The following is a 26,548-nucleotide window of genomic DNA, read 5'->3' on the forward strand; positions in this document are numbered from 1 at the left end:
ACCGGGTATGGGCACCTTTAGCCATATTCCTAGAAATGTGTGCGTGTAGTGATGGTATAGTGCTAGAGTCTACTGTGCGCATATGCTGGGGGGGGGGGTTGTACAGAGACTTCACATGGGCTGTCTCATCTCTTGAGCTGCCCGTGATTATTACCAGTCGTGAATTTAGGGACTGCAGCCCCCCCACTTAAAATCTGCCACCTTCATGGACTCCCTAGCAGAAACTTCCCATAGGACAGACATTCCCCTGCTATAATGTCACCTTGATCTAGATTCTACGCGCTGCAGCTGTTGCATGCCCCAGAAGTCAGCCTGTTTGTCAGAGCTGGAGTTAAGCCCCACCCAGACCTAAACCCCACCCCCACTCAGACGAATCAAAACACCGCCTCCCACCATCATTCATCGGAAGAGCAGGAAGGAGAGGGCTGCAAGCACCCCTCTCAGAGAGGTAACAAACCACCATTTACCTAGCAATAGTATTCTCCGTTGTCTTTAATTTCTTCGATTTCTCATTTTGGGTGAAATATAATAGGGTGAGAGAATCAGAAAGTGAGAGATTTGGTAAGAAATCAACAGGTTTTTTTTTAAAGCAGCAATCATTTACACTGCAAAATCAAACTGGTGTAAATGATTGCCGCTTTAAAAAAACTGGAGATTTATTTCCAGATCTCTCACTTTCTGATGTCTCATCCTATAAAATCCCCCCCTAATTTTTTCTGCATTTCTTCCTCCACTATTGACTTTATCTGTCCGGTTACCTTCTTTCTTGTGGCCTTCTCCCTTCCTGTCTTTTAAACAGTCAGCTGACCTGGAGGACGCCATGTTTGCAGCACTGGTGAAGGATAGGCCAAAGTTTGTGCGTCTCTTCCTGGAGAACGGCCTGAATCTACGTAGTTTTCTGACCAGCGATATCTTCCAGGAACTTTTTTCTCAACATTTTAGTACACAAGTATTTCGGAATCTGCATGTTGCCAAAAACTCTTCCAAAGACACTTTGCTCACCTTTGTCTGGAGGATGGTTTCGAGTTTCCAGCATAACCGCAGAGAGGAAATGGAGAGCCGCGATGTCTCAGAGATTCAGGTGAGGGTACGGCGGCCACCTGTACAGCATTGCTTTGTATAAGGATAACTATTGAAGGTTTCTGAACTTTAAAAATAATTGATGTCGTATAACGTTTATGTCATGGTGATGTAATATGGTAAACCGTTCCAAGCCAGTGGAAGTTGCAAATGTTCGGGATATAAGTGTGACCGTGCCCTACCATTTTCTCTTTCACAGTACTAGGTACAATTCCATCCTTTAACTGTCCTTTTAAATTGTACAACTACATCGCCAGACGCCCACTGTATACAGTATGTGTCAGGGCAAACTGGTGCATCCATTGCCCATTTACACTGATGGACTGGCCCCAAGGCACACATGGGAAATCCCTCTAGGGGTCAGTATCATGGGTGAAATTGGTGATTGGTTTGTTTCCCAGTGATGTCATGTTCTGACATCACTGGGAACATCACTGTTTTAATTAGTAATCCTGCACTCTTGTCCTATATAATGTATATTGTTTTGTTATCATCGCAAGCATGCGTAAATCAGTAGCTAACATATATTTTTCTTCTTAATCAATCAGGAATCAATAAAAAAACATCCCGTCCATACTCTGTTCATATGGGCCATACTGCAGAACAAAAGAGAGCTTTCCAATGTGATCTGGGAGCAGGTAACAGGTTCATGTCTTATAAAAGAGAAAGACCCAATATTCTTGCCCATGTGCCTTCCAAGGTGGGCATTCACCAAACACGGTGTATATGTAGCGGACAGCACTCTAAGGACTAGATAAACTTTATAGACATGAGGATACAAGAACCATTAATATATGTCAATGTTTCGGTTATAATTAACCTTTGGATATTATTCTAGTTCACTCACTAAGATGTGAATTTCACAGCTTTGCAAGTCATTTAAACGCCACCCGCCCACACGAACGCCCCGCCCCCCCCCCCCCCCCCCCCAATTTTAGCCAATTTTAGCATAAACATCCATTTGCAGCCTTGCGAGTGGGGACAAAATCATTCGATGGTTGCCGACCATCGAATAATTTTGCAAGTGCTCGCAGATCTAACACACCTCTTTGGTGTCTTAGATCTGCAGGTGCCTGTACGGGAAGCAGGCGGGCAGCTGACATCTGCAGACGTCAGCTACCTGTCTTCCCCCCGCACCCACGTCACCGGCGCATTAGCATGGGAACGCAAAGTGTTTTCATGGGAATGCTCATGAAATGCTGGGCGCTCCCATGGGCACGACCACAGCCCACCGCCCCACTCCCCCCACCTACACTACTGTGCGAGCGGCCGGCGAATAATCAATTTGCTGTGACCACTTGCACAAAGCTGCTGCACATGAGCATAAATATTTATGCGCAGCCGCTAAACATCGCTCCGCTGTGCGAATGCGGGATCCCGCAGAAGGTTAATTATAACCAAAAAGTTGATACATGGGATGACTCTTGTTTCTTTATTTCTGTAGTTTATCTAGTTCTGAGAGTGCTGAGATCCCATGTTGCCACTCTGTTAAGGGGTCCGGTATGAAATCCCGACGCCGGAATCCCGACCGACGAAATCCCGAAAAGGGGGGGACGTGGATCGCTCCCCCTTGCGGGCTCGCTGCACCCGTCACTCACACTCATTTATTCTCCCTCTATGGGTGTCGTGGACACCCATAGAGGGACAAAGTGTCGGGATTTTGGCGGTTGGGATTCCGGCGTCGGGATTTTGACCGCCGGGATTCCGACCGCCGGGATTTGAAATGCGTCCCCTGTAAAGACACGCATGCACACACACACACAAGCAACCATGTTTGCATTAAAGTTGCTCCGATGGGATGGGATATAGGACCTTATTCAGGCCCGTTCACTCGCATGCGAGCTCGATGTTTTCTAAATGTGCATGTGCATGCGCCAGGTGCTTGAGTCTGCGGTGAACAGTGCAGGCAGTGGGGGGGGGGGGGGGGGCAGAGGGCCGGGGTACTCGCCCATAGGAACACCCAGCATTCCCATGGGAACGTATGTACCTACCGAATGTGCACCCATATATGTGACCTGAGAGTCCCTTTATATGTCGGCGACCATCGAATGATGTGGGAGTTTCCCCCGAACCGCAAATGGATGTTTATGTTAAACGAGCATGTTAAACGAGCAGTGTGCGAATGGGCACGGCATGCAAATGGGGGGTGTCGGACTGCCATTCGCAGGGCAGGTTCTGATGGACTCACAAGTGTGTGAATTCGCATCCGAGCGAGTCAATCACAATAACCCCCATAATGTATATATTTCCTTTGGAGGAACAGTCCAGTCTCCTGTGGAAAGTTATACAGCATGTCCTCATTATGGTGCGTGTTTCTCTTTTATATAGTTCATTAGTGTATAATTGTGTGTTGTTCACATGACTTACTACAGACAAAAAGATCTTTAGTGTTACAGTACTTCTAGAACTCTTGTAACACTGTTGGAAATATCTGTAAAATATGCCATTGACTTATATATTTCTCCAGACAAGAGGATGCACCCTGGCAGCGCTCGGTGCCACCAAACTGCTGAAGAGCCTGGTCAAGGTAAAGGGTGATTTCAATGCAGCCGGGGAAGCAGGGGAGATGGCAACTGAGTACGAAACTACAGCAATCGGTAACTATCAACTAACTCTGCTGCGCAAGTATTTGTTAATTATGTAAATCAAACTGTTTTACAGGGTTCAGTATGATTTACCTACAATCAAAACCCCAATGATCAAAATATCGACCGCTGATGGTCAAAATGGCGACATGGTCAAAAATGGAGACATTTAAAATGCTGACACTAGGAATGCCAATCCCTGGGCAATTTTTTCAATCTCGCGATTTAGGATTGAAAAAGGCTCAATACCAGGATTCCCAGGATCCCGGTATTGGCTTCCCTAAAAAAAAAAATACCACACACTTAGGGCCTTATTTTGGTTCATTCTTTCTGACAAAATCCTTCTTAGATGGGCAAAACCATGTGCACTGCAGGTGGGGCAGATGTAACATGTGCAGAGAGTATTAGATTTGGGTGGGGTTTTACTTCAAAATGAGATCTATATTGCAGTGTAAAAATAAAGCAGTCAGTATTTTCCCTGCACAGAAACAAAATTACTCACCCAAATCTAATTCTATCTGCACATGTTACATCTGCCCCCCCTGCAGTGCACATGGTTTTGCCCATCTAAGAAGGATTTTGACAGAAAGAATGAACCAAAATAAGGCCCTTAGTCACATGGCAAGGAGTGGGGCGGGGATGCGGCCTGTGCAGCGTGACCTCCGACAAGATCACACTGCCCTTTTGGCAGGCTTTTAACTAGTAAATCAATAATAGGATCTTGACTCACAAAGGAACAAAACAATATGGCTGATGGAGAACTTACTGTAGGCTTGTTTGTGTTGTATCTTGTGTACTTTCACACTGCGCATGCTAAAGACCTAAGTGTGCGGATGTACAATCGATGCAGAATCACAGGCTTCTGAGTTGTGTCTGTCTGCACCAGATGCTTAAAGGGTTATAACCAGGATGTAATGGTCTGTTCTCATATGGACATGGTTCAGGGATACTGTAATTATCTATCTATCTATCTATCTATCTATCTATCTATCTATCTATCTATCTATCTATCTATATATATAAAGGCTAAGACCTCCTCACCTTGTGAAGTACCACCAGTGACCACTCGACAGACCATATTACTTATTAACAGAAAGTGAAACCAAAATGGGGGGGGGGGGGGGCATGCCAGCTGTCACCATGGAGAGGAGGAGGGAGAGAATGTAGCAAAAACTGGTTCGGTCCGGACCACACAGGAAGGCTGTAATCTTCCCTTCCCCATAAACTGGTGAAAGATATGAGTTTGATGTCCGGTGTGGCGTTTCAGTGTTTTGTCCGGGTCCGGTTTTTACTTAGTGCCAAGGTAGGAGCTACAGTAAGAAGTCATGGGCTTTTAACTAGTATTGAATGATAGCTTGGATCTGCATATTGAACACATGTGGTGTGAATGTTGTGACCATAATTATGTTACTTGCCTAGAGCTATTATCGGAGTGTTACAGCCATGATGAGGACCTGGCGGAGAGGCTGCTGCTATACTCTTGTGACACCTGGGGGAGGAGTAACTGCCTAGAGATGGCGGTGGAAGCGGATGACCAGCAGTTTATCGCCCAGCCAGGGGTGCAGGTAAGACACACAGATATCACACAAGGCTTACACTACTGCTCTCAGTATTATTACTATTTTTTACCACTCAATTTTGACCCAAGTTTTGCTTTAATCTGCTGGAGAGCGGCCACATTTTCAAGAGCAAAATGGCCAAATCATAGTTCAAAACCCTGGCTAAGGTATTGTGTGCCTCAGTATGAGCAGGGGTGCCTAGGTTTACACCACTACTCATGAGAGAGGGGGCAAATAGGTTTAATTTTATGTAGGGATATTTTTCCTCATTATGAAGTGTGATCCTTCCTGCTTTTGCAGATACCTCGAGTGATCGCAATTACAGACTTGGCATGTGTGAATATGCATCTGCAGTAATAATAGTCACTTGTTACTATCCATAAGATGCTAAATGAGGGTCTCTGTCTGTTATACCTACAGAACTACCTCTCCAAGCAATGGTATGGGGAGATTTCCAGAAACATACAAGTGTGGAAGATTATCTTGTCCCCAGTGCTGTTTCCTCTTATTGGCTGTGGATGGCTATCATTCAGGTATGCTCATCCATAGTATTACAGCACAATGTACACATACTGCCGACTTTCTGGCTGTTTGGGGGCGTGGCTAGAGTGATCGAGCCATTTTAGCCATGCCCCCACCATGCAATGCCGGTATTTCAGCGACACAATCGTGTCATTTGACCCACGGACCCCCCCCCCCCCCCTGAGTGGCGGTTTGCGGTAGATGGAGGGCTATGCAGTGGCGTAACTACTGTAGGGCAGCCCCAGCTGCCGCTTGGGGGAGTAAGCTGAGTGCGGCCATGGCAGAGATGACAAATCCCCCCACTGATTCAATTGACTGTACACAGAGCCGGCTATTGGCTACTGTGTACAGGATGGGTGGGAGGATTGGCGTGCTGGGGTGGCCTGGGATGCATCGGAGCCAAGGGAAGCAGCAGTGTCTGGGGGGCGCCACAAAGTTTTTGGCAAGGGGGAGGAAAATTTCTAGTTATGCCTCTGGGGCTATGTTGGTGGGTTGCCCCCCCCTTTCTGGGGGGCCAGATGGGTGACCTGATTTACGGGTTGACCACAATGTACACAGCAATGTCCCCTTGTATAGTCTGCATGTATAAAAGAGGTGTGATAACATAGCAAGGGATTTACACAGAAACATAAGGGGGAAATTTACTAAGATGGGAGATCTATTGCAGATAGGATGCTGCTGTGGCCAACCAATCAGATTCTATCTATTATCTTCTAAAAGGTGCTAAATAAATAAGTAGTAGATTCAGGGGCGTAACTAACTATTTAGCGCCCCCCCGCCACACGTTTATTGGGCCCCCCCCCCCACACACCTAACCTGCCCCCCCTTCTTACCCGCGGTCTTCGTCTCGCCCGGCTCTCTGTCGGGACCTTCCTGACGTCACGGTCCTGGCCGGCTCCTGCTGTTACAATGAAAACGGACTCTTAGAAAATGGCTGCCCCCATACTGCAGACAGAAAACTGTCTGCAGTATGGGGGCAGCCATTTTCTAATTGTCAGTTTTTATTGCAGCAGGAGCCGGCCGGGACCGTGACGTCAGGATGGTCCCGACAGAGAGCCGGGCGAGACGCAGACCGCGGGTAACTATAGCCCCGCAGCCCCCCTGGTGGCGCCCCCAATTTCTCTGCGCCCCCCCCCCGCCACCGCGGGGGCTGCAGAGCTATAGTTACGCCACTGAGTAGATTATGATTGGTTGCCCAAAGTAACATCCATCTTCATTAGAACTCCCATCTTAGTAAATAAACCACATACTGCAGCCATGGGCAAACTGAGGCTCTTCAGCTGTTGTGAAGTCCCAGCATGCCTTGCCGCAGTTTTGCTATTAGGGAATGCGAAAACTGTGGCAGTGCATGCTGGGATGTGTAGTTTCACGACAGCTGGCGAGCCACAGGTTGTCCATACCTACCATAGGGGCTCATTTTGAGTTGCCGCACCTGTGTCTTTTGCCAGTATTGTTTCTGCAAATTATGTAAATACCAAATTTTTTGGAAATGGACTTTTAGCTTAGTTAGGGATATCTTTTGTATTATTATTTACAGTTATGTCTAGCTAGAGAGTCGATATGCTGACACCAAGAGGTCGGCATGCACAAGATGAACATTTACAAAAGGTCAACATGACATGCACAAGGTCGATGTGGAAAATGTCAACACATGGAAAGATCAACATGAGTGTTTTAGGTTTTCTCGTGTGAGTGTTGACACCTGAGCACGTCGACCCCAATTAGTGCGGTGTGTTCCCTTGCATGGCTCGCCTAACCCGCCATGTTTCGGGCCTGGTGTCGAGCTGCGCTCATTCATAACCGAAGTCCATGTAAAAAAAGTAAAAAATAAAATGGGAATTTAAAAAAACAAACTCATATCAATATTTTCATGAGGGGACCTTTGTCGTGTCGCTCTTTTACTGTTGTCAACATGTCACTATCAAAAGATTTGTCAATGTTGACCTTGTGCATTTTGACCCTTTGATGCTATCTAGACAGTGTCAACATATGGGGCATTATTCAGGGCAAATGTATTCTCAGAATGGGGAAAACCATGCCGCATTGCAAGCGGGGCAGATGTAACAGGTGCAGAGAGTTAGATTTGGGCAGGGTGTGTTGAAACTGAAATCTAAATTGCAGTGTAGAAATAATGCAGCCAGTATTTACCCTGCACAGAAACAAAATAACTCCCCCAAATCCACTAGTATGAGGTATCACATGCGATACCCCTCCAACTCACCCGTCAGCTCCCTGGCAGCTGGGCCGCGTACAATACCTCGTATGCGCTCCTTTTGCATACGATGTACCGCATGCGATCCCAGTCATAGCTGTGGAATCTGATCACTATAGGTGGCAGCTATGACGTTCTGCGGATCCAATCCGAGGAGCACGGGAATGCACCTCGGATCGGAGTCGGGGGGAAATGACATGCGATATGGCAGCTTTTTATCCAATCCCTCGTTCCGGACGTTCTGATGACCATATCCCACTAGTGGATGGGGGCTTAACTCTCTTTCCACATCTGCCCACCTGCAGCGCAGCATGGCTTTGCCCATTTTGAGAACATATCTTTCCTACGATCGCATCAGAATTAGGCCCATGGGTACTTGTGTACTTTCACGGCTCCCACGATGTGCATCGTACAGGGAAAAATCGCATCGCATTGCATGCGATCGCATGAGATCGCATGCGATCTGATGCGATGTCCTTTTTCACAGAAATTATGGACATGAGTTGAAATCATGTAAAATGCACCCCAAATGTCATTTTTCACACTGTACCACCCCCACTATCAGCGCCAACCCGAAGCGTGGTGAGCGCAGCGAGCCCGCGAGGGGCGGCGGTACGCGTCCTACGACCTTTTCATACCCCCACTATCCACGTCGACGTGGAGTTGAGAATAGAAAGTGTGGTGAGCCACGGAGCCCGAAGCGTGGCGAGCGGACACGGATACCTGTGAAGCCCGCGAGGGGACACGGATACCTGTGAAGGTATCCGCGTGCGTTCGCAACGCTTTGGGCTCGGTGGCTCGCTGTGCTCGCCACACTTTCTATTCTCAACTCCACGCCGACGTGGATAGTGGGGGTATGAAATGGTCGTAGGACGCGTAACGTCGCCCCTCACGGGCTCGCTGCGCTCGCCACGCAACAGGTTGGCGTTGATAGTGGGGGTGCTACAGTGTGAAAAATGACATTTGGGGTGCATTTTACATGATGTCAACTCATGTCCATTATTTCTTTGAAAAATGACATCGCATCGCATCAGATCGCATGCGATCTCATGCGATCGCATGCGATGCGTTCGCATGCTATGCGATCGCATGCGATTTCATAAAAAATGCATAAAAACACAGGAAAATCGCATCCCATCGCATGCCATCGCATGCCACTACATATGGCATGCGATGGCATGCGATGGGAGCCGTGAAAGTACACAAGTACCGGCCCATGATCCAGATACCATTATGTACTCATTCATCAACAGTATATTCATTTGTTATTCTATGAAGCTTAGATTTTTTTTTTTTTAAATATGAATCTATATTTTTTTTTGCCAGATGATTTTATATATTTTTATATAGCATTTAATTGATTCACGAAGACTCGTTTTATGTATTAAAAACATTACTTCCTATCCAGCGCTGCTGATAACTCTGTGATATTGGCGCGAGAGCAGAATTGCTGTACATAAGACGTATTTCCCATTGTTGCATATATTACCTGTTTGTGTCCTTGTTCTGGATGCAGGAAAAAACCACAGGGTAAAAGAAACTATTTATCGAATTACATTGATTTCTTCTCCTCGCCATTCGTCATCTTCTCCTGGACGGTTATATTCTACATTGGATTTCTGCTCCTCTTTGCATACGTCCTCCTGATGGATTTCCAGCGGTTCCCGTCTGCAGCTGAGATCTCAGTCTATGTGCTGGTGTTTATCTTGCTATGTGAGGAGATCAGACAGGTACAGCTCCTAACTGCCATGTTACAGAAATGACAGGAGCGGATTGGCTGCTTCTTTATCAATCTCCATTTTATCACTTGATAAGCCTTAATACATATGGCCTATTGTCTCTTATATACTGTATACTGAAGAGCTAAACGCCTCTCATTTGGCAGATGCACATGAGCGGAGTGAAGTATCTAAACGATCAGTGGAACATTATGGATATTTTAGCTTCCCTGTTTTTCATTATTGGAGTTTTATTCAGGTGAGTCCCCTCCAACGTCTACTGTGCATCTTTTTGATCTTACATTTGCTATGTGTGTTTTCTAGACATTATAGCACTGTATAAGCCCGCCCCTATTTCTGTAAAAAAAAAATGTAAATATAACATTTCTGATGGGAGGGGCTAGTTGGATCGGGGAGAAGTTGAACTCAGTTAAATGCAGACTGGATTCATGAACACAGGCAAATCTAGAATTATGGTAATAGGTGGTCCCAGATCCAAATACTCAACTCTGAACCAGGCCCCAAATGTCCTTTCTCCCCAGGCTGTCCAGCTCCCGCTCTCTATACACCGGCAGAGTCATCTTGTGCCTGGATTACATCATTTTCACTATCCGCCTCATCCACATCTTCACTGTCAGTCACAACCTTGGACCAAAGATCATTATGCTGAAAAGAATGGTGAGAACAGACACATGAAATGACTGTATTATTTGCCAATACTGCTTGCTGTTTCAGCCTGCCAGGCTAAATAACATTGTAGACATACTGTAGGGTGGTATCCAATTACCTGCGATCATTAATCACATGTATTTGCTTAGCCAGGGGCTATCCAATTAGCCCTGATAAACCGTCACACTTTTTCTGGGAATTTTTTTTTACCTGCCTCAGGTACTGCGGGGGCAAGAATACACAGAATACACAGGTTTCACTGAGCCTGTGTGTTTTTGCAAGAATGGATATTTTCCCACTCCCGATGTGTCCTCGTGGTTAATTGGATACACCCTTAATATAATTTTTATAAGAGAGTAGCATATTGGGGCAGTACAGATGGTGTAATGGTTAGCATTACTGTGTCACAGCACTGAGGTATTGGGTTCAATCCCCACCATGGCCCTGTGGAGTTTGTATATTCTCCCTGTACTTGCGTGGGTTTCCTCTGGGTACTCCGGTTTCCTACCATAATCCAAAAATATACTGGTAGGTTCACTGGCTCCTGACAAATGTAACCTCAGCATGAATGGGTGTGTTTACATGTGGTCCGGCCCATAATTTCATCTATGGGCTCTTTGAGCCAACCGGTATCACAATATATTGATTATTTTTTACAGCCGGTTGTGCAGGCTAGCCCTTACTTTTTGAGAGACACTACAGACTTCCTGTTAAAACTTAGACAGTTTGGTCAACCAATCAAAGACTGTATACTGGTGACCTTGGACGTCACCAGTTTATACACGAATATTGCTAATGACGAGGGCATCAGTGCAGTACGCAGCATCCTCAGTTCCAGTCCTTTATATATTGGTCCTCCAATTGAATTTTTGTTACTGTTGATGGGTTTGGTTTTAAATAAGAATTATTTTTTATTTGATAATACCTTTTTTCTACAGCGTCGCGGTACTGCGATGGGGTCGAACATGGCCCCATCGTATGCCAACCTGTTTATGTATCAATTTGAAACCACACACATTTTGTCCCATTCAGTTTTCTCCAAATTTATCAATTGTTACGTTAGATTTATTGATGATTTGTTTTTTATTTGGACTGGATCTGAGGATTTGCTTAATGATTTGCTTGTATACTTAAATACTATTCCTGGCAACATACGATTTACTATGAATATGAGTAAGAGTAGCATCAACTATTTAGATGTAAATGTCGCAGTTGTTAACAATGAATTCAAAACCACGCTGTTCAAAAAAGCCACTGATAAAAATACGCTACTTCTAGCGACAAGCTTCCACCCTCAGCCACTGAAGCGAGGTTTACCTTATTCGCAACTTGTAAGGGCAGTCCGTATCACCTCATGCTCAGATGATCTTGATTTGGTGCTAGACAGAATGTGCCAAGATTTTTTGGATCGAAAATATGATCCCAGAGATGTGCAAGAAGCAAGGAATAAGTGTAAGCACCTAAACAGAGAGGAGTTATTAACTCCAAAATCAAAGGTAACATCAACCGAAAGGTTACACTTTGCCAGCACATACTCTGCGGCCTCAAGTGCTATCAAGGCCTCAATCCTGAATCATTGGCACATACTCAACACTGACCCGGTGCTTGGAGGTGTTTGTCAAAGCCCACCACTCTTTTGCTTCAAGAAAAGCAAGAATCTGAAGCAACAAATTACATTCTCGGATATAAGTCCTAAGGTTGATCAGCCCAGACATTGGCTGGTAAGGCAAGCGGGAGCATATAAATGCCTGAGATGCGTCAACTGCCGACATGTGATCGTGTCAGATAGTTTTTCACACCCATTAACAGGCAGGCTATATACTATAAAACATCATATGGACTGTGAAACTAAATATGTTGTATATATCATCCGTTGTCCATGCAACATGATTTATGTTGGCAAAACTTTGCGCATGTTGAAAGAGCGAATTGGGGCACATAGATCGTCCATCAAGAAGGCATATGTTAAAATGGACACAAATACGCCACCTGTGGCTCGTCATTTTGTCCAGTGTGGACATACTATCAATGAATTTATGTTCATGCCAATCAAACATGTGCCGCCTCTGAGAAGGGGTGGCGATCGACATAAAATCCTTTTGAAAAAGGAAAGCTTTTGGATTTATGAATTATGCACTATGCGACCTAAAGGCCTCAATGAGGAGTTTAGTCTTACTCATTTCTTATAATTAGATAGTGTACTGTGTTACATTAAGCTACTGTTGCCTTATTGATTATTCATCTATTGCAGCTGATGCCCCGTCATTTAATAGCATGTATTTTTTGTATTGATATGTTATTTTTCTCCTCACTCTTTTTGTATGTATGTCTTTTTTTACGTTTACATATTTGTGTTAATTTTTGTTTTGATCTAACAGAGTGTTAGGCATATGCGGTATTCCAGCAGTGTTTTAATACAGATGGCTGTATTTTGGTTGCCGCGGCAACGCTCGAGCCGATGACGCACTTCCGGCGCTCGGGAACTGTACTGTCTTCCCCCTGCAAATCTGCCGGCACGTTGGTTCCGCCTGACGGGCACTTCCGGTCTGGTGTCACTGATGGTGCGGCGAGATGCAGCGAGGAGAGCAGGGATTCCTGTGGCGGGAGCTTAGCGCTGATTAACACAGGTGAGTTGACACCTGGGGCCTTATAAGTATAGCATGATATGCATGTACCAGTTGTCACCCCTCTTGATAAAGGTGCAGAGGCACCGAAACAGCTGTCGAGGAGACGCTGTTGTGAAACTTTGCTGAGAATGCTAAGTATAGCCTCACTTATGCCTGTTGGGTGTTTATGAATGGTTTTTCTGACATGATCATGGCTGATCTTATTGTTTGTCCTTGGACATTAAATTTATATTGATTTTTTCTCATTTGGACTGGTGCTGGTCTTTCAAATTGATTTTTGGATAACTGTGAGTCTACATGTGGTAGGGAATATAGATTGTAAGCTCCACTGGGGCAGGGACTGATGTGAATGTTTAAATATACTCTGTAAAGTGCTGCGGAATATGTGTGCGCTATATAAGAATCATATTAAGGACACAGTGGTTCCCCCCACTGTGTCCTTAATATGATTCTTATATAGCGCACACATATTCACTTGTTTTGGGCATCTAGTTTTCTTGCCGAAACAGGACTGTTTAGACGCCCAAACAATTGTCACAATGCGCATGTTGCACCCAGACAGGGTTTAGCTCAGTGGCGTAACTAAGTTTTGGGCGCCCCCCCGCCGTTAGGGGGAGGCGCCCCCCCGCCAAGCACCCCCAATCCCCCGCCGCCCATGCAAACCCCCCCCCCAAATCCCCTGAAGCCTTACCTATCGCGCTGGTCCCGGCGGCTCCGTTCTTCTTCTGCTAAGGACCACCACAAAATGGCCGCCCCCATACAGCAGACAGTTTCAGAGAACTGTGTGCTATATGGGGGTGGCCATTTTGTGGTGGTCCTCAGCAGAAGAACGGAGCCGCCGGGACCAGCGAGATAGGTAAGTCTGCGGGGGATTGGGGGGGGGGGGGGGGTGTATAGTTATAGCGGTGCTATAGTTACACCGCTGGTTTAGCTGCGTAAAATGGCTAAATCTGTCTAAGTCCTGTTTTGGGCATCCAAACTACTGTTGGCTGCTGGGTGTTTGAACTGCAGAACAAATGAATTGCTACCTCCTGTTGCCCTCTAGTGGTGGCACATTCGGTGTAATGGTTAGCATTACTGCCTCACAGCGCTGAGGTCATGGGTTCTATTCCCACCATGTATTATATATACGGGGCAGTACGGATGGTGTAATGGTTACATTACTGCCTCACAGCGCTGAGGTCATGGGTTCTATTCCCACCATGTGTTATATATACGGGGCAGTACGGATGGTGTAATGGTTAGCATTACTGCCTCAAAGCGCTGAGGTCATGGGTTCTATTCCCACCATGTATTATATATACGGGGCAGTACGGATGGTGTAGTGGTTAGCATTACTGCCTCACAGCGCTGAGGTCATGGGTTCTATTCCCACCATGGCCCTAACTGTGTGGAGTTTGTATTTCCTCCGGTTTCCTCCCACAATCCAAAAATATACTGGTAGGTTAATTGGCTACCAAAAAAATTAACCCTAGAATGTGTGTGCATGTACATGTGGTAGGGAATATAGATTGTAAGCTCCCTTGGGGCAGGGACTGGTGGGAATGTTCAAATATTCTATGTGTGCGCTATAAAAGAAACTGTGGTACTTATGAAGTAGCCGGACGCCCACTAAGCTAATAGATTAGCGGGCGATTCTGCGTAAGAAAATCGCATCGCACAGCAAAATCTCATGCAATCGCATGCGATTTTATAGGATGCGATGCCATTGACTTTGCTATACATTTGTATGAGATGCAATGAGATTTAGGCACCCCCCACTATCCACGCCACCCCGAAGCACGGCGAGCAGCGGCTGAACGCGTCCTCCCGACCTTTTCATACCCCCTTTTTATTTTATATAGTGTGGCGAGCGCAGTGAGCCACCGAGCCCGAAGCATGGCAAACGCAGCGAGCCCCGCAAGGGGCGCGGATTACCTTACATGTATTCCGCGTCCGCTCGCCACGCTTCAGGCTCGGTGGCTCTCTGCGCTCGCCACACTATATAATATCAACTCCATGCCAACGTGTATAGTGGGGGTATGAAAAGGTCGGGAGGACGCGTTTCGCCGCCCCTCGCGGGGCTCGCTGCACTCGCCACACTTCAGGGTGGCGTGGATAGTGGGGGGTACCTAAATCTCATTGCATCTCATACAAATATGGCACCTAGTTTTTTCAAGGGTACTTTAGGAAATAAAAGTGTAAGTACACAAAGTACAATATCAGGACCAAAGATAACTGGTTTCTATAGATGCAATCATGCGCAATGCATGACTTGTAAACATGTACTGAATAAAACCCAGAAAATTACAGCGTCAAATCGGGAAAAAACTTATAGCATAGAGACCTATATTAATTGCACCACTAATTATGTGATCTACTTATTACTGTGTCCATGCAACACCTACTATGTAGGACGAACCATTCGCCCCCTGAAGACCAGAGTGCTAGAACATAGAAGGAACATAGTAAAGAAACTCACTAACCATAGTGTTCCCCGTCACTTTGCAGAGTGCCATGGGGGGGACCCCCTAGGTCTCAGAGTGATAGGTTTGGAACATGTAGCTCATACTAGCCATGGAGGAGACCGCTTCAGGACACTATGTCGCCAAGAGGCGGCATGGATACTGAAATTACAGACTTTAAAACCCCACGGCCTAAACGAGACTATAGACCTTCAATTTATATAAGATATTTAAGATCACAAACAAAAACATGTAATATAATAGCTGTGTAACACTCCTAAAAACATTTCCATTAAATAATGAATATTAATATAAAAATCATAAATTTAAATCTAAAATTGCTAAAAATATATTTAAAAAATTTTTTGGGGGAAAAATTATTATCGATTTCCTGGTTCTCTCCTCTCTCTCTCTCTCTCTCTCATGTGTACTCCAAATAGGTATTCCATCAGTATATACCCTGTTATATAAACGGGACTGGCCTTGAATAGATTGTAAAAACGTTTGAAGTATTCCTTGTGTCTAGAATAGTGATTGGAATAGACCTATAAATGTTAGTTTACTGTAACTTCTGATTACCGGTAACTAATTAATAGAACATAAATATATAGATAACTTGTCCTTTTTTCTTTTGGTTTATAAGTTATATTGCCCACCTCCCTTTACCCCTCAAAATATTGAACACCACATCTTTATGCAATCTATTTGTGTGTGTATTTCCTTATATTAAAGTGAAGCGCACCTCTATGTATTGGATCGATATGCATACATCGGTGCTATGTGGCTTCCCCTTTTCTCTTTTTATACATGTATATTTTTTATATATTTCTATACATATTCTTTATATTTTTTCTACATTCTGAATTGTATCCCAGTCTTTTTCATTTTTGCATTTTCTCCTCTCCCTCCTTGTCTGATATATTTGATATGCATCTGGACCTTATTAAAAGGCCGTCTAGTCAGTATTTCCACTGTGTAAACCTAATCCTTCCCCTCTTAATAAATACTGCATATCCCTTTAAGTGAAATGAAAGCCTGTTTAAACTACTTGGACACACTGCTACAAGCTTTACATAAGTCTACTGATATAGTCAGATATTTAGTATTTTAGTATCCTTAACATAACCCTTTTTTGACAATTATCTATAGGAATGGTCTGTCAGTGTAGCATTCTCTGAATATCTTGAGAATGCTGATTCTAGATTTACATAAATATATTGGGAAGTGGACTGTACGTTCCCAAGAATTCATACATGCCTATATTTGTTTATATTGATTTATACTCATTTATATTTGGTATATTAGAATATTGTTTTTGGTCTCTTTATGTATATATTTTTGATATATATTTTTTATACACATAACTGCATGTGATAACATAAAACATAATAAAGACTTCTCTGGTTAACTCGCAGTGCGAGATACACAAATGAACATGGCAACCGCAAAGACCCTAATGATTGGTCACATACACCTGTGCACAACACCTAACCAGGTATAAGACCAGCCCACAAAATGGAATTCCCTATCCTCAATTGAAAAAGCCGCCGTAGCGTGGCGAAACGCGTCTTGAAAAGGAATTCCTGCTGCTGCTGCTGTTGAGACTGTGGACCTGGAGGAATCTCTCACCCAGTGTGAGCTCCATAAAAGCACCTTATACCACGGTCCTTGACACTATCTCAAACAGCACAACTTCGGAGTGTCCCTGAGGACGGCATACAGCCACCTTGCCACCCCGACGGCATACGGCAGTCACACTTGCAGCAGAGTGCACAAGACCCACAAACAAGGAGGTCTCCGCCCGCCGCAGTGTTCAGCGGCTTGCACCTGGCTCGCTGGCCGATGCAGCTGCTCTCTACCATCTAAACACTGACAGGCGTGTGGCGGATTGGTGCACTCATCCACCCGAATCGGGACCTGCTGAAGACCCCGCACTTACAAGCAAGGTAATATAATACATCGGCTGTCGTCCTTACCGACTCAAGGTGTCGATTGCATATACTCCGCACTTTGGTGTCGATTGTATCTACTCCGCACTTTGTTCTTGTGCTATAAAGCCTATAAAGGAATACCCTGTTGTGGATTACAAATATTTGTTGGGAGAATCTACAAGCATCCACCCACTCCCATACAGCACTGGGACTTTACCTTATAATTCAGGACACTAGCACCTGGCCTCATATGCGCATATGAGAATCACCTACTGGGACCTGGTAATTATATGCCACACACATTCAGCATTTTTATTGTTGCACATGCTTTTTAAGTATTTTATGCATACCTAATATCTTGTGTATATCCTGTGTATATTATATTTTAGTTATTTATTGATATTTTTTATGTTATTGGTTTACTCAATAAATTGTTTATTTGTGTGCAAAAGGCGCCCACTGGTATTCCTCTTTTTCCATTTGCAATCTTTTGGGGGCGGCATCCCCCTCCCAGAGGGCAGCCACTTGCACACAGCACTCAAGCACTTGCCCCTAGCGCTCAGAGTATATCGTCTTTGTTTGATAAAAATATATAGCAAAGTCAATGGCATTGCACCCTATAAATTCACATGCGATTTTGCGGTGCAATGCAATCGCATGAGATCGCATCGCACCCGCGGCCAGAGTGAAGTGAATAAATTACATAGGCAAATCGTATCGCATGCGATCGAACGCATGCGATGCGATTGCATGTGATTTTCCTACGGTGCCGAACATATGCTAATCGGGCACACGGCTACTACATAACTGAAACTGTTAATAAATAAATAACACATTGAGGAAGCACAAAATAAGCCTTCCTGCCCACCTGCTGGGCTTTCACAAGTAAGGGTATTTTTGTTATGGAAGATCTTACTGTATCTGTTAAACATCAGGACACATCACAATAAACTCGATGCTGCCTCCTCCCTATAGTGTGAATGGGACCCGGATTACTCATTCACACTGCACAGTAACCTGAGTCCGACCCTGGATTAACCCTTCTTTTAAACCGGTCGGATTGCTGAACCCGGGATTCTTCAAAAGGCCATTTCACATCGCACAGTGACCCGGGTCGACCCAGCAACAACCTGGGATTGACCCGAGTTATTTTTGCGATGTGAAAGGGGTATTAGTGCTGTTGCAAGCCATAACTAGAGTTAGTGGCAGCAACGAATAAGAATAATTCCATTCAGATATATTAGGATATTTACTACCAAAAGAGTTGCCTTTTACTTGTATTTTCTGTCTTTTACATCCACTCTCTTGTCTTTTCTCAGCTCATCGATGTCTTCTTCTTCCTCTTCCTCTTTGCTGTTTGGATGATTGCCTTTGGAGTGGCTCGTCAGGGAATCCTGAGACTGAATGAGCATCGGTGGGAATGGATTTTACGCTCAGTTCTATATGAGCCGTACCTGGCTATGTTTGGGCAACACTTCGGAGAAATGGATGGTAATACTTTTCTGGCCATTCAGTGTTTTTATTAAGGGATATAAGGGATGCAGTCACCATGTCGACATTCACAATATCGACAGTCATAATGCTTACACAGCAATGTCGTCAGTTGTGATGTTGATATTCAGTAGCATTTCCTACCTTTTTGGAGGAGGGGGCTGCCGCTGCCCGTGTTCCCTGAAGAGGAGAGTCTAACTCGCCTTGTCCCGACACCTGCGCAATGGATCTGGCAGGAACCTGGGGACTGCACATGTTCAAAACACCGGCCTCTATCGACTGCAACGGCTGCAGGTAGGGGTCCCCAAAAGGCAGTGAGTGGCTTCCTACAGTAGTGCCCCTTATTCAAATTACATCATTCAATAGTGCCACTTATTCATGTTTTGACACTAAGTAGTGCCCCTTTTTTATGTTAGGACACTCAGTAGTGCCCCTTATTCATGTTATGACACTCAGTAGTGCCCCTTTGTCAGTTATAACACTCAGTAGTGCCCCTACTCAAGTTACGCTACACAGTAGTTCCAATTATACATGTTATCATCACCTCTTCCCTCTCAGCTAACCTTTGTCCTCCCACCCCTTCCCTCTCAGCACCCCCTGACCTCCCCATATTCCCAGTCGGATGCAGCTCCAGCTCCTTCCATGCACAGCCTCAGCCAGGGGGTGTGAGCTATGAATATACACTGTATCTTTGTATCCTACATAGTGTCATTTATATATTACAGTTACAGTTATGTTTTTGGGGCATCATTTTTATACATATTGGGGGGGGGGGTCACCAGAAAAATCAGGATACCCTTAAAATTACAGGGGTAAAGTATTACAGGGGTATTACAGCAAAGTATTACAGGGGTTCTGTAGTAGATATTAAAGATATCTGCTGTGTTTTCCATCAAAATACTGATGAGTTAGCCACTGTAGTCTGTTGGCTACAAATGGCACTGGGAGAGGGACTGTGCACACTGGCTACATATCGCACTGGGAGAGGGACTGTCCGGACCCCTCTCCGGTAATGGGCTGTCCGATATTTGTGCATGTGCCATAATCCCGCAACATAAAGTGATCCCTGATGCAAACACACGTACACATTGCTGGAATGGGCTCCTTTCAAAGTGTCTGACAGTGATTGCAATTTTTGATACAACTTTTGGAAATTGCCTGAATAGCAGTAACAAGAAATTCTATTTATCAAGCTTAAACATCAATAAACAGTAAATGGGCCCCTCTGATGCACTATTATCTGCATTCCGATTATGTCCTTTATGCTGTTTTTTACATAAATGTGTGCATATTTATTTGTATGTAGGTAGCTAGAGATATCTAGATAGATAGATAGATAGATAGATATACAGTGGCGGATTCAGAGGGGGGGGGGGGGGGGGGGGGGGGGCACAAAGCTCCCCCTGTCATTTAGGTAATTTTTTTACTGCTAAAAGACAGACAAACACAGGGACCCTCCTGCCAACCCTCTTGGGAGCCCGGAACCACACACCTCTGAGACTTACCCGCCACACACCGCTGGGACCCACCTGCTACCCCTGCTGGAGCCACACACCACCAGGACGTGCCTGCTCGCTTCCACGCGGGAGCCCCGAGCTGTATACCGCCAGGACCTGCCTGCTACCCCCCGTGGTAGCACCAGTGCTGCACTCTGCCATGACCCACCCGCTACAACTGCGTGAGCTCGAAGCCACACACCACCGGGACCCGCCTGCTATCGCTGCAAGAGCCCGATGCCGTGCAATGCCGGGACCTTGCTGCTACACCACTCTCTCTCTTCCCTCCCCCTCTCTCCCCTCACCCTCGCTCTCTTACTGGTTTTCTCACCCCCACTCTCTCCACTCTTTCCACCACTCACTCACTCACTCACTCACTGTCCTCTCTTTGTCTCACTCACTGTCATCTCTCTCCCCTCCCTCACACTCCTCCTTTTACTCTCCCCCTCTCTCTAACTCACTGCCCCTTATCACACCCTCTTTTTCACTCACTCGCCCCTCCCTCACACTCCTCCTTTTACTCTCCCCCCTCTCTCTAACTCACTGCCCCTTATCACACCCTCTTTTTCACTCACTCACTCTCCCCTCCCTCACACTCCTCCTTTTACTCTCCCCCTCTCTCTAACTCACTGCCCCTTATCACACCCTCTTTTTCACTCACTCGCCCCTCCCTCACACTCCTCCTTTTACTCTCCCCCTCTCTCTAACTCACTGCCCCTTATCACACCCTCTTTTTCACTCACTCTCCCCTCTCTCACACTCCTCCTTCTCCCCCCCCTCACACTAACTCACTGCCCCTTATCACACCCTCTCTTTTTCACTCACTGTCCCCTCGCCCACACTCCCCATTCTCTGTGGCCCCTCTCACTCACTGCCCCCTCTCTTACTCTACCTTCTCTCAGACTCCTCCTTCTCTCATCCCTTCACTGTACCCTCTATCCCTATTTTTCTCACTCACTGTCCCCTCTCTCCCACCTATCTCTCACACATTGTCCTCACTCACTGTCCCCTCTCTCGCTCACTGTCCTCTATCGCCCCCTCTCTTGGTCCTCCTTCTCTCTCCTCCTCTCACCCTTCTCTCTCACTCACTCTCCTCCCTCACAACCACTGTCCCCTCTCTCTCACTGTCCCCTCCCTCCCTTCTCTCTCTCACTCACTCCTCCTTCACTCACCTTCTCTCTCATTTCTCCTCATCTCTCCCTCTCTCACTCACTGTCACCTATAACCCCCCATATCACTCCCCCCCCCCCCATCTCTAGTGGAAATTAATTCCACCACCTCACCAAGACCACTTTAAGCCCTGGTGCCAGGGTCTGTAAAATGCATTGATTGAGTTCCCTTACAGTCCCTGCATTACCACTGATGTCCTCTGTCCTGCTCCTAGGCACCACTATTGATTTTGATCACTGCACTATTACTGGGAATGAGTCTAAACCGCTGTGTGTGGAGCTGGATAGTGACGATCATCATAGATTCCCAGAATGGATCACGATCCCCCTGGTCTGTATCTACATGCTCTCCACCAACATCCTGCTTGTTAACTTGCTGACTGCCATGTTTGGGTAAGTAAAATATGAAGAAAATGATTTCATTTTTTTGCAAGCATACAGTATTCCCGCTATGTAACTCAAATGGAAAAAGGTGTCTATAATCCTGTTCAGAGTTTGGTACTGTATATACAGGGTCAGACTGTCGTCCTTACTGATAATCAGGGCCGCCGACAGGGGGTGCCGTGGGTACAGCTGTACTCCAGCCTAAACATAAGCCTAGCCCAAACTGATAAACCAAACCTTACTTTTATTTACCATGCCCAAACCCTAAAGCCCTAAATAACCGTAATATCACAGTCCAACCACTTAAATTAACACTAATACTATAAACCCGAATAATCCTACCCCTAAAAGGCAGACTAGATGTGGCTCTTTCCCACCTCCAAATTCGACGTTCCTGCTGTTGATATTCCAGCGTGGACATCTCCAGTGATGTTGGTCTGTGTTGCCCAGCGGTTGGGATTCCTGACGACAGCATTTAGACCTCTGGCATCCCAATAGCTGCCATGCTAAGTGCATCCCATTTTTTTATTGGTAGCCAGAATCCTACCTTTATATTTTTTACATGTGGGAGGAAACAATAAAACCCAGAGGAAACCCACATAAGATTGGGGAAAACATACAAACTCTACATAGTTACGTCTGTGTTTGAATCGATCCCAGGAGCTCAGTGTTGTGCTGCAGTAATGATAACCACTATACCAATCGAGCTGTACACAATACCACTCGCTGCACCGTTCTGTGGCCCTCTTATGACAATCTACTACTACTACGACTTAACCAAAAGTACCGTAGAACAACATCCAAAAATCTTTAAAGAGCTATGTTCAGTAATGCAAGTAATGAAGTAGTTGATCATCATTTCATTGTATCTATTACTTTGTATTGCATACTGTAGGTCAAAACCTCTTTGCTTTGCTTTGCTTGCTTGGTCATCTATGCGACATGATAAAATAACTTCCAGGCTACATGCTAATTAGCTGATGTGCTCAGGTTTAACTAGGCAATGGATTGCTTGGGTGGAAAAATTTTTTACCCATTTGCCACGCCCTTATGAGTCAAATTTTGAGAAATCCCTGCTACATGGCTACAAATAAATGTCACAGTTTCTAGACCACCCAGCAGGTCACGTGTTCCAGGTCACCAAGCAGGAGAGTTCACATTTTCCAGAGCACAATGGAGATGCATTGTATATGACAGGTGGACTTTTCGTCACATAACTCTGAAACAAAGCCACCAATTCCAATGCCAAAATCTATCGACCAAGACCTTTAATTTGGTATATGATGTGTCCTGCTCATTGACATCGTAGAAACATGTTACTCATAACAAAATGTTCTTCTGCTATTGATATATAGATGTTTCCCTCTCCGACCAGATACACAGTGGGCTCAGTTCAGGATAACAATGATCAAGTATGGAAGTTCCAGCGCTACTTCCTGGTCCAGGAGTATTGTCACAGACTGCCCATCCCGTTCCCCTTTGTCATCATCGCTTATACCTATATAATAGTAAGGAAGATGCTTAGATGTATTCGCGAACAAGAAGAACCTCCGCCTACAGCCTGCTGTAAGTTACTACCACCTCCGATATCGCGGCGCCTTAAGTCATAGCGCAGATCATTTGGTAGTAGTTGGAGCAAGCGGCGCAGATTTCATAGATCATTCATCAAATCCTCTTTTAAACATTGAAGTCTTCCTAACCCAAACTAAGGGGCCTATTTATTAATGCTTCCCTCATCAAGGCATTTTAAGTATTCCAAAAAATTGATCTGAATGCGTTCATGTGTTTGTAATATGTCCAAGCACAAGTGGTACCTAGACTTTAACATTCATTCCAGTAGCCCAATGTGGAAATCAATTGTAGACTACAAAGGCTGAGACAGCCACTCCGTGAGAGGGAAGCCATCTCCGAGCAACAGGGGGGAGGTGTCATAAAGAAGTGGGAGGGGCGGATCTTATGGGGAAGATCTATGTTTGGGGGCGTGGCCTGCACATTTGCGTCATTGTGGCCACCCCCGCCGTGCAATTCCGGTAATACAGGCATTGCACAATGGGATGCAATTCATGTCATTTGATCCCCACGGACTCCCTGCAGCAATGGTGCCCTCCTCCGGGCCATCTGTCCTGGGTAATAGCACCACTTTCACAACCCTCCCTGTGCTCCTGTGTTTTGATGCCAGCCCTCTAACCCTTTCCAGCATAAGCGCAATTAATGTGCATGACCAAATTTATATGTGGCCCTAATTGTACCATTATAAAGTACACTCTTCACTGAGCTTCGATCCGTTTAGATGTCGTTTATTGGATTATTAATTGATTTGTCCTTTTTACAGTTGACTGTTATGAATCTATTGACACCCAAATGTCTATGCTTTAAAATCAATAGTTAGGGTTGAATGGCCGGATTGTAATGTGTGTACTCAAGCACAACCTTTTGGAGTATTTTGTATAGAATGCCAATGCAATTTATATACTATGTTCTAGTGTATGTATCGGTGGGGTTTATTTACTAAGATGGGAGTTCTCTTTAAGACTGGATGTTGGTATGGGCAGGGACGTGCGGTGTGATAAATGGCTGAGGAGTCTCTGGCAAGTTTTGTACAACAGAGAGGGATTGGCACAGGCACAATAATTATAACAGGTAAAGAGAGTGATAGGAAAAACCAACGTGAGCCCTATTACTGCTTTAAACAATTTAGCTGGGTACTGGGTTGGCGGTGCTCCCAAAAAGAAGTTCAGCAAGACAACTGAATATATAGATGTGTCCCGAGTGGACAAAGGCAGAACACAGGGGTTTTGGGGCACACTTTTACAAGATATAGGGGGAGATTCTCTAAGCTAAAAATGCGTTAAAAACCCCGTTATCGGGCTTCTATCGCGACCCCCCGCCGCCCCGCACCGACCCCCCGCCGCCCCACATCGCCCCCTCCCCCCCTCACCTGTGTCCGGGCAGCACAGCGCAGTGCTGCCCGGACCTGTGACCTACTCCCTGCACTGATCCTCTTCCGGGTGCAGGGAGGAGGAGAGCCCGGCGCAGCAGCAGCAGCGCCGGGTGCGGGAGGGAGGGGGGAGCCGCCGGGACCTGCTGGGACCCGGCGACTCTCACCGCAAAGGACAGCTCTTAACGCAAGAGCTGTCCTTTGCCTTAATTATCGCATATGTTACAGCATATGCGATAATTAAATATGCGATGGGCGGAGATTCTTAGAGAATCTCCCCCATAGCAGTTAGTGAAGGAAAATGAGAAAATGGGTGAGAGTAAAATTAAACTTTTATTTTAACCCTTTAATAAACGTCAAATTTGACACATAGAAATGACATACATGAACATACAAATATCTGGTCATAGAATGTAAATAAATTAAATACCATTAATCACATCATTGGATATATACGTATACAGTACATCATACAATGAGAAAGGCGAAAATGATTTACGGGGTGAAATCCAATCAATTTGTAATACAATGTATGATAAAATCCACCTAATGGTTCAACAGTTGATCTATCGTAAAAAAGTCACTGGTTTTTCTCCCCTATGTGTATCACTTCAACAAACAGGGAGAGGATTCACAATAATTGGTAGAGTTGAAATGTAGAGGAATGACTCCCTTGAAGACACCTGGTGCTTCTGCTGTCTGGGTTTGAATACAGCACCGGATATTCACAAATGGTCTCCCAAGTAGTACTGATCCGGCCATTCACTGCTTAGCTGCTGAGTTCGGATGGGATCAGGTGGCACAGTGATGTATGGCAGTATAACCTGGCAGATGAGAGAGCCACAGAGTGGTACGGGGAGCCAAAGTGACACTTCTGCTGTTCCCTGGGTGTTGTCCAGTGGAATGAGAGAGTGCCAGATTTGAGTAGAGAATGATAGAAAGTAGGATCACTGAAGACAAATGGTATGAGAGTATGTGCCCACTGTGTTCAAATCAACTATTGTGAATCGAATGCCCGCAATGGGAAATACTGAACATTCCAGCACATACAGGGGTCAAGGATTACTTAATGGGTTGAAAGATCGCCACTGCAAACACTTGCAGTTACAAAACAGTTGTAATTTATAATAGACAACGGATCTTCCTGAGTAGCAATAAATGAAAAAAAAGGGAAAAAAATGCACATTTCACCACACACAGGGGTTAAAGATTGGTTAATGGGTTGAAATATATAATAGACAGCGGGTCTTTATGAGAGTAAATTGACAGCTCAATAGTTGAAGCAGTAACAAATGGAAGACAAGATAGTAAATTGCAATTTTAGTTTACTATATGCAGATGATCTATTTGCTACATGGGACTCCAGGAACAAAAGGGGAGAGAAAGGGGGAATATCCGCAGTGATTATCACAGTTGTTTAGGCAGACAGGAGGTACTCTATGCCGCAAAGGTTTAAATAAGAAAAACCACAGGTTTAGAGGGAGAAAAAACCTACATACACACGGACAGGCACTTACACAATATTGGTTACAGTGCCTTACGATAGATAGCGGTAATACCTGGAGGGTTCCTACTTACATCGCTGATAATCAGCGTGTTGGGATCCCCCTCTTTAGGCACGCTGCAGCCTTACTCGGAGCTGACCGCTGACAGTCAGCGCACTCAGAAGTCAGCGTACTCGGAAGTCAGCTCGTCTGGAGGTACCGCTTGTCGATCAGAGCCT

The 26,548-nt window shown here is 45.3% G+C and overlaps 1 protein-coding gene and 1 pseudogene across 1 annotated transcript in view; one reads left to right on the top strand and one right to left on the bottom strand.

Annotated features, from left to right (window-relative positions):
• Positions 1-26,548, top strand: part of LOC146020928 (transient receptor potential cation channel subfamily M member 8-like) — a 75,710-nt gene that overhangs the window by 24,894 nt on the left and 24,268 nt on the right. The window contains exons 11-21 of the mRNA XM_083154577.1: positions 800-1,087; positions 1,629-1,718; positions 3,548-3,677; positions 5,085-5,230; positions 5,645-5,757; positions 9,475-9,688; positions 9,844-9,935; positions 10,219-10,354; positions 18,667-18,838; positions 21,719-21,896; positions 23,263-23,453. Of these exons, the coding sequence (XP_083010703.1) occupies positions 800-1,087; positions 1,629-1,718; positions 3,548-3,677; positions 5,085-5,230; positions 5,645-5,757; positions 9,475-9,688; positions 9,844-9,935; positions 10,219-10,354; positions 18,667-18,838; positions 21,719-21,896; positions 23,263-23,453 (1,750 nt within the window). The remainder of the gene's footprint in view (positions 1-799; positions 1,088-1,628; positions 1,719-3,547; positions 3,678-5,084; positions 5,231-5,644; positions 5,758-9,474; positions 9,689-9,843; positions 9,936-10,218; positions 10,355-18,666; positions 18,839-21,718; positions 21,897-23,262; positions 23,454-26,548) is intronic.
• LOC146025257 (5S ribosomal RNA) lies at positions 25,532-25,648 on the bottom strand (annotated as a pseudogene).

Source organism: Crinia signifera, chromosome 7, assembly GCF_055691185.1.
Source record: "Crinia signifera chromosome 7, ASM5569118v1, whole genome shotgun sequence".
Lineage (NCBI taxonomy): Eukaryota > Metazoa > Chordata > Amphibia > Anura > Myobatrachidae > Crinia > Crinia signifera.